The 12217-nt window shown below is 40.5% G+C and overlaps 1 protein-coding gene across 6 annotated transcripts in view; it reads left to right on the top strand.

Moving 5' to 3' along the window:
* Window positions 1–7192: 7192 nt before the first annotated feature.
* LOC115520998 (intracisternal A particle-promoted polypeptide) overlaps window positions 7193–12217 on the top strand; it is a 43293-nt gene continuing 38268 nt past the window's right edge. For 2 of the 6 annotated variants that reach the window (XM_030325868.2, XM_030325867.2), the window contains exons 1-2: window positions 7390–7891; window positions 11053–11394. In XM_030325868.2, the coding sequence (XP_030181728.1) occupies window positions 11103–11394 (292 nt within the window). In that variant the 5' untranslated portion in view covers window positions 7390–7891; window positions 11053–11102. The other 4 variants (XM_030325864.1, XM_030325863.1, XM_032594292.1 and 1 more) reach the window with 4 other exon arrangements.

Genomic DNA, 12217 nt, shown 5'->3' with positions numbered 1-12217 from the left:
TTATTTTTGATGAAGTCCACTTTATATATTTTTTTCTTTTTGTCACTTGTGCTTTGGTATGTATCTAAGAAGTCTTTACCTAACCCGAAGTCACAAAACTTTATGCCTACATTTTCTTCTATGATGTCATGGTTTGGCACTTATATTTACATCTTTGATCTATTTTGAGATAATTTTTACATATGATATGAGGGAGAGGTCCACCATTCTTTTGCATGTAGATATTCAGTTGCTCCAGCACCAGTTGTTGAAAAGACTCTTCTTTCCCCTTTGAATCATCTTAGCATCTCTGTTGAAAATCGATTGACAATAGATATGAAGGTTTATTTTTGGATTCTCAATTCTATTCACTTATCTATATGTCTAAACTTATGCTAGAATCATGCTGTCTTGATTATAGTAGCTTTGTATTAAGTTCTGAAATTGGAAAGTGAGGGTCTTCCAACTTTGTACTTCTTTTTAAAAAATGGTTTGGCTATTCTGGGCCCCTTGAATTCCAATTGAATTTAGGCTCAGCTTCTCAATTTCTGCAAAGAAACCAGCTGATTTTTTGATAGGAGTTGCACTGAATCTAAGTTTAGGAAGTGTTGTCATCTTAACAATATTAAGTTTTTGATACACAAACACAGGATGTCTTTTCATTTATTTAGTTCTCTTAATTTCCTTCAACCATGTTTTACAGTTTTTTAGTTACAATTCTTATACTTCTTTTGTTAAACTTATTCCTAAGTATTTTATTATTTTTGATGCTATTGTAAATGGAATTGTCTCCTTTTTTTATTTTTATTTTTCGTATTTTTATTTATTTTTTGAGAGAGAGATAGAGAACAAGTGGGAGAGGAGCAGAGAGAGAGGGAGACAGAAACCCAAGCAGGCTCTGCACTATCAGCGAGCCTGATGCAGGACCCAAACCCACGAACTGAGAGATCATGACCTGAGCCAAAGTCAAGAGTTGGACACTCAACCGACTGAGCCACCCAGGCACCCCTGGAATTGTCTTCTTAGTTTTATTTTAAGATTGCCCATTTGCAGTGTATGGAAATACAATTGCTTTTTGTATATTGATATATCTGTAACCTTGCTAAATTCAATGATTAATTCTGTGTGTGTATGTATTCTGTAGGATTTTCTACACAAGATCAAATCACTGCACATTAAAACTTTTATTTCTTGGGGCGACTGGGTGGCTTAGTCAGTTAAGCGTCCAACTCTTGGTTTCGGCTCAGATCATGTCTCGTGGTTCGTGAGTTCAAGCCCCACATCAGGCTCTGTGCTGACAGCTCAGAGCCTGCTTGGGATTCTCTCTCCCTCTCTCTCTGCCCTTCCCCTGCTCGATATTGTGTGCTCTCTCTCTCTTTCAAAAATAAATAAACTTTTTCAAAAAATTAAATTTTTCATCTAATCTGAATGCTTTTTTAATTTCTTTTTTTTTAATTGCCCTGGCTAAACATCAAGTACAATATTGAATAAAAGTGGTGACAGCATGTACCTCATCTTGTTCCTGATCTTAGGGGAAAATTATTCAGTCTTTCACTATCAAGTGTAGTGTTAGTTGTGGGGTGTTTGTAGATGCCCTTTATAAGATAGGTGGAGCTCCCTTCTATTCCCAGTTTGTTCTGTGTTTTTATCATGAAAGGTCACCTTACATTTTATAATAATTTTTTTTATGTTTATTTATTTTTGACAGAGAGAGACAGAGCATGAGTGGGGGAGGGGCAGAGAGAGAGGGAGACACAGAATTTGAAGCAGGCTCCAGGCTCTGAGCTGTCAGCACAGAGCCCAATGCAGGGCTCGAACTTACAGAGTTCAAGATCATGACCCAAGCCGAAGTCGGATGCTCAACCGACTGAGCCACCCAGGTGCCCCTGGTCACATTACATTTTACATGGATTGGAGTAGAGCAAGGTCTAAAGCAGGAAGACTGGTTAGGATGCTATTGTGACAATCTAGGTGAGAAATGATGATGGCTTGCAGTTTTCCAGGCAAAAAGTGATTTAGCAGTGTAGGAACTACCCAGTGGTAATCAGAATAACAAGAGATGTTAAGACAATAGAATAGATACGGGACACCTGGATGGCTCAGTCAGTTAAGGGGTTAAGCGTCCTACTCTTGACTTAGGCTCAGGTCATGATCTCACAGTTTATAAGTCAGAGTTCCACATCGAGCTCCATGCTGACAGTGTGGAGCCTGCTTGGGATTCTGTTCCTCTCCCTCTCTCTCTGCCCTTTATAAATAAATAAACTTAAAAAAAATTTTTTTAGAGGGGCTCCTGGGTGGCTCAGTTGGTTAAGTGTTGGACTTGGGCTCAGGTCATGATCTTGCAGTTCATGAGTTCCAGACTCATGTAGGGCTGGCTCTGTGGCTCAGAGCCTGGAGCCTGCTTCAGATTCTGTGTCTCCCTCTTTCTTTGCTCCTCCCCGGCTTGCACTCTCTCTCTCTCTCTGTGTCAAAAATAAATAAAACATTAAAAAAAAGATAATAGAATTGGTAACTCTTTGTGACAGTTGAATGTAATATTGGGCATAGTAGATGTCCTGCCCAGATCTTCTTTACTAGGCTGATACGGGTATTGGCTGATAATGGCTCACAACTGCACTTCTCTTTTTATTTTTAAATTTTATTTATTTTGTTATTTATTTGTCTGTTATTTATTTTTAAGTAAGCTCTAGGCCCAACATGGGGCTTAAAACTTGCTACCCTGAGATCAAGAGTGGCATGCTCTACTAACTGAGCCAGCCAGGTGCCCCAAAGATTCTGATCCTTGAACTGCCCACTGGGAGTGAAAAGTTCTCTCTTTGGCATGATGAATTCAGTTATTTATTTAAAATTTTTTTTCTTTTAGTTTTTATTTTTTGAGAGAGAGAGAGAGAGCGCACGCACAAGTGGGGGAGGGGCAGAGAAAGGGGGAGACACAGAATCTGAAGCAGGCTCCAGGCTCTGAGCCGTCAGCACAGAGCCCAATGCGAGGCTTCAACTCAGGAACTGCAAGATCATGACCTGAGCTGAAGTCAGATGCTTAACTGACTGAGCCACCCAGGTGTCCCATGAATTCAGTTATTAATGGAAGCCATATATTAAGCTGTTAAGATTGACTATGATAATTGACCCTAAAAGTTTACCAAGCAAATTGCAGAAGGTCTTTGAAGATAATGAAAATATTGTGGTTAGAAAATAAGTCCTCAAAAGTGACGTTACTTTATGGAGTAATAGAAATAATTTATATCTTGATTGTGGTAGGCTGCATGACTTTATACTTCCAATGCCATCTGAATGTGCCTGGCAGACTTTCAACTTCAGGAAGCATAACTGATCAAGGGCATTACCTGCTGGGTCCAGAAATTCATCATCCTATTTGAACCAATGCTACATTTCAATGGTCTATTCCCAGACAATGACTGAGAATATTAAGGCAGGTCCATTGCGAAAGTTTCTCTGAAGGTCAGTTTTAGCTCAAAGATTCCCAAAATCCTTGCCTGTTGATCTTTCTTTAGACTTCCTAGAATTCAAGGTATAGAACCTTTCTCCTTCTTTTGCGCACTCTGGATCAGGCTTGCATTGTGATCAGATAGTTCTCCTAGCCTTTCTTGGCTCTCTCATTTCTACTATGTGTTGCCCCTCCCCCCAAATCCTTGCATGTTTAATCTTATATTGGCATCTGCTTTATGGATAACCTGGACTAACACAATGCATTTGTCAAAACTCAGAACTGCTGGGGTGCCTGGGTGGCTCAGATGGTTGAGCGTCTGACTTCAGCTCAGGTCATGATCTTGCAGTTTGCAGTTTTGAGCCCCGCATTGGGCTCTCTGCTGTCCTTGAAAAACCAGCTTCAGATCCTCTGTCCCCCTCTTTCTTTGCCCCCCCCCACTCACTCTCTCTTAAAATAAACTTTAAAAAAAGAACTCAGAAGTGTATACACAAAAAGGATAAATTTTACTCTATGTAAATTATACCTCAATAAACTCGACTTTAAAAAATGTTAGTTTTAAACATTTATCAACAGCAGGTGAATCATGACTGTTCTTCTCCACTCTACTTCAACCATTTAGAACTGCTGAAATTCCACATCACACAATGACCACATCCACCCAATCTTACAATTTGCTTGCTCAGTTGCTCTCCAAATCCAGATGTCCTGGTCTCAGGGTTAGCTGGAGACACAAATGACATAAGGACTTGTTTATGTAAGCTTACATACATATTTTACTTGTATCATGTATGTTTACAACCAACATACGAGGAAAGGGTGAGAGATCAGGGCATGAGAGAAGAGTGCCTAAACTAGACAGACAAACTGGCCCTAAAGTTTGCTCAACAATTGTTTGCTCAACAATCTGATCTCAGGAACACACCTAGTTCTTTAAGATTCAAAAGACTGAACTCAATTTGACTGGGTGTTTTTACATTCCAGTTAGCTAACATACAGTATTATCTTAGTTTCAAGCATACAATATAGTGATTCAACACTTGCATATAACACTCTGTGCTCACCACAACATATGCACTCCTTAATCATCACCTATTTAATTCTTTCCCCCACCCACCTCCCCTCTGGTAACCCTCTGTGCTCTATAGTTAAGAGTCTGTTTTCTGGCTCATCTTTTTTTTTCTTTGTTTGCTTTGTTTCTTAAATTCCATATGTGAGTATACTCATATGGCATTTATCTTTGTCTGACTTATTTCACTTAGCATTATACCCTCTAGATCCATTCATGCTGTTGCAAATGGCAAGACTTCATTCTTTTTTACAGCTGAATAATACTCCATTATATATTTCAATTTTAATTAATAAGCAGAATTATATAATATATTATATAATTTATTAATTATAAGCAACTTCGGTTGCTTCCATAATTTGGCTATTGTAAATAATGTTGCAGTAAACATAGGGGTGCATATATCTTTTCAAATTAGTGTTTTCAAGGGATGCCTGGGTGGCTCAGTTGGGTAAGTGTCTGACTCTTGATCTTAGGTCAGGTCTTGATTTCAGGATCATGAGTCCAAGCCCTGCATTGGGCTCTGCACTGGGTGTGGAGCCTACCTCAAAAAATGAAAGAAAAAAAAAAGTGAATAAATTAGTGGTTTTGAATTCTTTGGGTAAATACTCAGTTCACTAGATTTTTATACGCATAAATGTGTGACAGACATTTGTCATTTGGAAAACAAAACAAATAACAACAAAACACATTCAACAGCATAGCTATTTCACCCAGAAAAAAAGCCAAAGCTCTTCCTGTATACAAGACACTAAGTGATACTGCTCTTAGCTACCTGTCTGCCTTCATACCCTAAGACTTCTCCCTTGCTAATATTTCTCCAGTAACAATGGCTTCCTTGCTGTTTCTTTCTTTCTTTTTTTTTTTAAGTTTTTAAGATGTATTTTGAGAGAGAGAGAGGCAGAGAGAGAGGAAGAGAGAGAAAATCTCAATCAGGCTCTGCACTGTCAGTGCAGAGCCCAATGAGGGGCTCAAACCCACAAACCTTGAGATCATGACCTGAGCAGAAACAAGAGTCAGTCACTTAACTGAGTGAACTACCCAGGTGCCCCAATTCTTTGCTGTTTCTTAAATATCCTAAGCATACTCTCACCATAGGAAGGTTTCATGTACTTTTTATTTATTTATTCTTATTAGGTAAACTCTACTCCCAAAGTGGGGCTTAAACACATAACCCTGAGATTAAGAGTTATATGCTCTACTGACTGAGCCAGCCAGGTACCCTGCATTTACCTTTTTTTTTTTAAGGTTTATGTATTTATTTTGAGAGAGACAGAGACAGCGCGGGTGGGGGAGGGGCAGAGAGCAAGGGAGAGAGAGAATCCCAAACAGTTTCCAAGCTATCAGCACAGAGTCCAATGTGGGGCTCGAACTCACACAACTGTGAGATCATGACCTGAGCTGAAACCAAGAGTTGGGCGCTTAACTGACTGAGCCACCCAGGCACCCCTATTTTTCTGTCTAGAATTCTCTTTTACATGGTTCCCTCTCTCCATTCAGGCCCCTACTCAAATGTTACCTTCTTAGGAAAGTTTTCCCTGACCACATTGTCTAGAATAGTACCCCTTCTCCAGTATGTCACTCTATCCTCTTATCCTTCTTTATCCTCTTCGTAACACTTACCATCTCCTGATATATATTTATTCACCTATTTGTTGATTTTCTGCCTCCTCAATCAGAATGTAATCCCACAAGAACAGGTCATTTTTTTGTTCACTGCTATATCAGCACAACCTAAAGTGGCCAATTGTTGGCACTCATTAAGTATTGATTGAATTAAAAAAAAGTTTTGGTTGAATCAATGAATAAATGAAGCTCACGCTCATGTCTCCTTTCCCTTTCTTTCTCAGTTTTTCTCAGTAAAAACAGAAAAAAAGTTAGCAGGAGGACTCTCAGCAAACAGTTGACCTCAGCCACAAACTTACCTGGGGCCTTGAGTACATTGGCATGATCTGAACAAGTTTTCTGGGGCTTTTAAGAGTGACTTTCAGAGTCACCTGGGTGGCTGAGTCGGTTGAGCGACGACTCTCGGTTTCCGCTCAGGACATGATTTCGTGAGTTCAAACCCCACATTGTACTTGCTGCTGTCAGCACAGAGCCCGCTTCAGATCTTCTGTCTACCTCTCTCTCTGCCCTCTCCCTGCTTGCGCGCTCTCAAAAATAAATAAATCCTAAAAAGAAAAAAAAAAAAAGAGAAGATTGACTTTCACGAATGTAACATATTGTGAGGTTCAACCGTGAAAAGAACTAGATGTTTTGAGTTCTCCCCTCAAAGTAGGCATCCATCTACAATGCCCGGCTCAAAGAGGCAAACTTAGAAAATGATTTGAGTGAATGGTAAAGAATAAAGAGAAGATAGAAATACCGTATCATGTTGTACACATGAAACTAATATGATGTTATATATCAATTACATCTCAATTAAAAAAAAGAGAAGCACAGCGTGTGGGTGGGGGGTTGGGGGCAGGGAGGGTTGTCTCAGTCCTTCCTTAACACTGAGGTTTGCTGTATGTGTGGGACGCCACAAGGATGGAGAGTAGGTGAAATGGCACTGTCGAAAGGGCCAGCGCCAACACGCAGGAGCTTGGGCTTGCAGCAGGGCAGTTCGCCAGCGGGGAATCCAGCACCCGCCCTAGGCCAGAGCCCCGTGGTCCCTGGAGCCGCCGCTACTCGCGAGCGGAAAAACACTGCGCACGCGCAGACCCGGCGTGAGGCACCCTCCAGTGGGCCTGGCCTCGCCTCCAGCTCTGCGCTGACCGCACTTCCCAGTCACCTCTGCCTCTTCGGCCCTGCTGTTTCCCCCGCCCTCTCCGCGCCGGCGCTGGCGCCGGTAGCGACTGCGCGCGCAGAGCCTGAGCAGGCGCCGGCGGGAAGGGGAAGAGGCGGGTAAGAACGGCCTGCGTCCGGGTGCGACCATGACAGGGTTGGGAATGTCCTCTTCGGCTCTCACAGCTCTTGGGACCCCTAAGGAGGGGAGCCTCTGGAACCGGTTCCTCATGCAGCTCAGGCGTGCCTCTGATAGTTGAAATGTTTTCGCCCTCACCTTTCGTTAGGTCTGGTCCGCTCCGCTTCTGCCTCTCCTTTCCCCGCCCCCCACCGGGGAATCCTCAGGCCCCTAGCCTGTCCGCTAACCCCAGACAAGTCTCAGTTGCCTTACCCGCCATTTAGGTAGTGCCCAGTGTTTATCTGCTTGTAGTGTCGCGGTAGCTGTGACTCTCTAGGTCCCCAATTCAAACACACAAAGAGCCTCGTTTTTTTGACGCTTGCTTTTTCTGACACCCTTTGTTGAAGGAGCTTCCCGATGCTCTCAGCAATGAAGTCAAGGCCACCAGACAGGTCTTCTTTACTTCTGAGCATCTCCATCTAATTATCTGCCTTTCATGGTTTGGTTTCTTGAGGTACGTCCTTTACCTCCATATGCAGTTTCCCGGAGTTAATGTGCTTTCCTTTTGGAAGTACGCGTGTGCTGCCGTTTGGAATGAAGTTCTTCACTGGCAGTGGGGTAGTATCAGCAGTTACTAAGAAGCATGGTAATATTAGAATTTCTGCTGTCGGCTACCAGAGTGGATGGATATTCAGTGAACCCTTTTTTTTTTTTTTTTTTTTTTTTTTGTAGCAGGGGGCAGCATTTTAGCTCAGTGGCAGTGCTTGATGCCTTGAAGTTGGGGTCAGAGGAAGATACCTTGTAATTAAGCCACTGGGGTCCAAAATCTGCTGACTGGAAGAAATCTAAAGCAAAAAAAAAAGCCTAACAGCCATGTCATGTTTAATAATATCTGCAGGTCAAATTTCTATGTAGAGACAAATGCACTGTTTGCTTTTATATGCCAGCTAAATGTAATATGTTGACATGCTGTAAATGCTGATGTGAAGTTTTAGCAGCTGACTTGGAACCTCTTAATCAAATTTCTGAATTCCTAGATAATCATGATAATCAGCTTAGTTAGTTTTACTTTGATAAATTTGACTGATTGCTATAAACTTAACCACTTTTTTTCTAACATCAGCCCACACCTTTCTGTCAGTCTTATTACTAATTCCCTTTGGTGCCTAAATTACAAAACCTTAGTCATCTTAGATTTCCCCTGTGCTTCATCTCCAGATGTCTTATATTACTGAATCTCAGTAGGCTTCTTTATTCAAAAAGTAAGCTGGATTTATCCCTTGATTCTCATTATTGAAGCTGTAAAGCTGTTTTCAAGGACTTTGCTGCCTCTCAGTTCATCCCTTGGAAGGTTCATATAACAGTTCTGAAACATGATTGTTGTCATGTTTACTCTTGAGCCTATAAAGGCTCATGTCTACATTTCTGCACTTGAGTTTCAAAGCCTTTTTTCTCTATAACCTGGCCTAGTAATTCCTGTGCATGTGATATGGTGGGAAAAGGCCAGGATTTAGAGTAAAAAGACTTAGATTCAAATATTGAGAGTATTGTTATACTAACACTGTGTCCTTGGGAAACTTTTTCAGTTTCCTTCTCTCTCACTTCAAAAAAATTTTTTTTTGATGTTTATTTATTTTTGAGAGAGAGAGAGAATGTGAGGTGGGGAGAGGCAGAGAGAGAAAGAGACACAGAATCTGAAGCAGGCTCCATGCTTCGAGCTGTCAGCACAGAGCCCAACGCCAGGCCCAAACTCATGCTGTGAGATCATGGCCTGAGCCAATGTCAGACGCCCAACCAACTAAGCCACCCAGGTGCCCCTTTATCTCTCACTTCAAATAACAGTATCTTATTTTTTTTTTAATTTTTTTTAATGTTTATTTATTTTTGAGAGAGAGAGAGAGAGCGTGAGCAGGGGAGGAGCGGAGAGAGAGGGAGACACAATCTGAAGCAGGCTCCAGGCTCTGAGCTGTCAGCACAGAGCCTGATGCAGGAGGGCTTGAATTCATGAGTGGTGAGATCATGACCTGAGCTGAAGTCGGATGCCCAACCGACTCAGCCACTCAGGCACCCCTCAAATAAAAGTATCTTTTCTTCTAGACTCTTAATTATTGTGAGAATTACAATTGGCAGAATGTGTGGAATAATTATCATAGTTAAACAAATAAAAACAACCTAAGCTATTGTTATTTCTCATTGTATTCATTCATTTCATAAACAGTTGAAAACCTCATATATGTTAGATACTGGCGCTACTGCTATGAAAGATAGTCTGTTCCTTTAAGGGACTGTCTTTCAGGGAGCTTTCAGAGAACATATGTATCTATAGGGAGTAGGGTGGTAGTATCTGACAAGGTAAAGTGTGATATAGGCTGTAAAATAGGCAAGCTTAGGGTGAGCACCAAATCCAGAGGAGAGAGGAACAGGGATGGTTCTGCAGGAAATTATGTTTGAACAGAGTCTTGAATTATAGCAAAGATCCAAAAGGAAAAGGTGAGGAAGGATGCCTTGAAAGAGACACTTTTAGAGAACTGCAAATTGTTAGGTTTTGTTGGGGTATTAAGTTCAAATAGGAGTATGGGAAATAGGACTGGACAGGTAGAGGTGAGATTTGAAGGGCTTTGTGTGCTCAGAGAAATGTGTAAATTGAAGGATTATAAGTAAACAGTTGGCCTGATCACTTTTTTTTTTAATGTTTATTTTTTGAGAGCTAGAGCATGAGCAGGGGAGGGGCAGAGAGAGGTAGACAGAGGATCCAAAGAGGACTCGGCGATGACAGCAGCGAAATCGGTTGCTCAACCAACTGAGGCACTCCCACAATTGGTTTTTGAAAATTTGTTCTGACTAGAGTATGTTCTTCCCTTACTACAGTATACAAAAACTTATGCCTTTGTGCCTTATTTTCTTTACTTCACCCAGAAGGGCTTATTTCCTCTCTTCATATGTTAATCTTTATCGTTCAGATCCCATTTCTTTCTTTCTTTCTTTCTTTCTTTTTTTTTTTAACGTTTATTTATTTTTGAGAGACAGAGTGTTAGTGGAGGAGGGGCAAAGAGAGAGGGAGACGCAGAATCCGAAGCAGGGTCCAGTCTCTGAGCTGTCAGCACAGAGCCCAATGCAGGTCTTGAACCCACGGACCACGAGATCATGACCTGAGTCAAAGTCGGACACTTACCTGACTGAGCCACCGAGGCACCCCTCTCAGGTCCTATTTCTGCTGTAAAGCGTCCTCCAATTATTTTAGGCCCCATTACTTATTCCCTTCTTTGAAACCCTATTAAGAAAGTATCACATAGTTTAGTCCTTATTTGTTTCATGTGTGTTTTGTTTTTTTTAATTTTTTTTTTCAACGTTTATTTATTTGTGGGACAGAGAGAGACAGAGCATGAACGGGGGAGGGGCAGAGAGAGAGGGAGACACAGAATCGGAAACAGGCTCCAGGCTCCGAGCCATCAGCCCAGAGCCTGATGCGGGGCTCGAACTCACGGACCGCGAGATCGTGACCTGGCTGAAGTCGGACGCTTAACCGACTGCGCCACCCAGGCACCCCACATGTGTGTTTTATGTCCCTAACTAGATTATAAGCTTCTTGAACATGGTTAATGTTTGATATGTGTATGAATAGAAGACATGTTAAGCACAAAAATACGTTGTCTGGTCTCCTATTTTGTTTTTCAGGATAGGACCAGATTATGGGCAACAGTTCTTTTAATTAATCTGTCATCATCATGGCTAATGAGGACTGTCCCAAGGCTGGTGATAGTCCTTTTTCATCGGATAAACATGCCCAACTCATCTTGGCCCAGATCAATAAAATGAGGAATGGAGAGCATTTCTGTGATGTGCAGCTGCAAGTTGGGAAGGAAACTTTTAAAGTTCATCGGCTGGTGTTGGCTGCCAGTAGCCCTTACTTTGCAGCTTTGTTTACTGGAGGAATGAAAGAGTCCTCAAAAGATGTTGTACAGATTCTAGGAATTGAAGCTGGAATCTTTCAAATACTTCTAGATTTCATATATACAGGTATGTCAAGTGAGCCTTTAGCTTTGAGTGAAGAGTGGTGTAATCACTCAGGTATTGCAATGGGAATATAAATAAGTTGATACAATTTATATGGAAAGTAATTTAACAATATGCTATCATCAGTGTTTGAAAGGTTTCTATCTTTTGACCCAGTATTCCTTTTCTAGGAATCATAAGTAATCAATTAGTGCTGCAGGCAAATGTTTACGTACCAGGATGTTTATTGTAGCATTATTTACAATAATATGTAATTGAATACAATCTAATTGTCTCTCAGGATATATGATTAAATAAATCATGGCACATGTATATATCATGGAATATTTTTTAGATTTTTCAATTATATTATGGAAGAGTGTTTACAATATATAAAATGAAAAAAAATTGGATATAAATACTTCTCTAGTTTTGTAAAGAAAAAATTATTTGTATTTGCGCACAGGAAAAAGACCAGAGTGTTGATAAGTATTTATCTCTGGATGATGGAATATGGATGATCCTTATTTTCCCCTCTTTTTCTGTTTTTTTTTCTGATTTACAATCAGCATGTATATATTTTATTTAAAACTTTTATTTTTAAAATGTTTTTGAAGAGTTTTAATGACCTTAGAAAATGCACACAAAAACTATGAAGTTTAAGTTTTATATGATAGGTAACATAAATATACATGGGAAAAAGATTAAAAAGAAATGCACTAAAGTGTTAATACAGTGTATGTCTGTGGGAAAATGTGTCATTTTCATTTTTATACTTTTATGCCTTAAGGTTTTTTTCTGTGGTGAATATATATTACTTTTATAATTAGAAAACATGTTTGAAAAT

The sequence above is a fragment of the Lynx canadensis genome, chromosome C1, assembly GCF_007474595.2.
Source record: "Lynx canadensis isolate LIC74 chromosome C1, mLynCan4.pri.v2, whole genome shotgun sequence".
Taxonomy (NCBI): domain Eukaryota; kingdom Metazoa; phylum Chordata; class Mammalia; order Carnivora; family Felidae; genus Lynx; species Lynx canadensis.
Note: the sequence above shows the minus strand (reverse complement) of the source record. Positions and strands in the feature narration are given on the sequence as shown.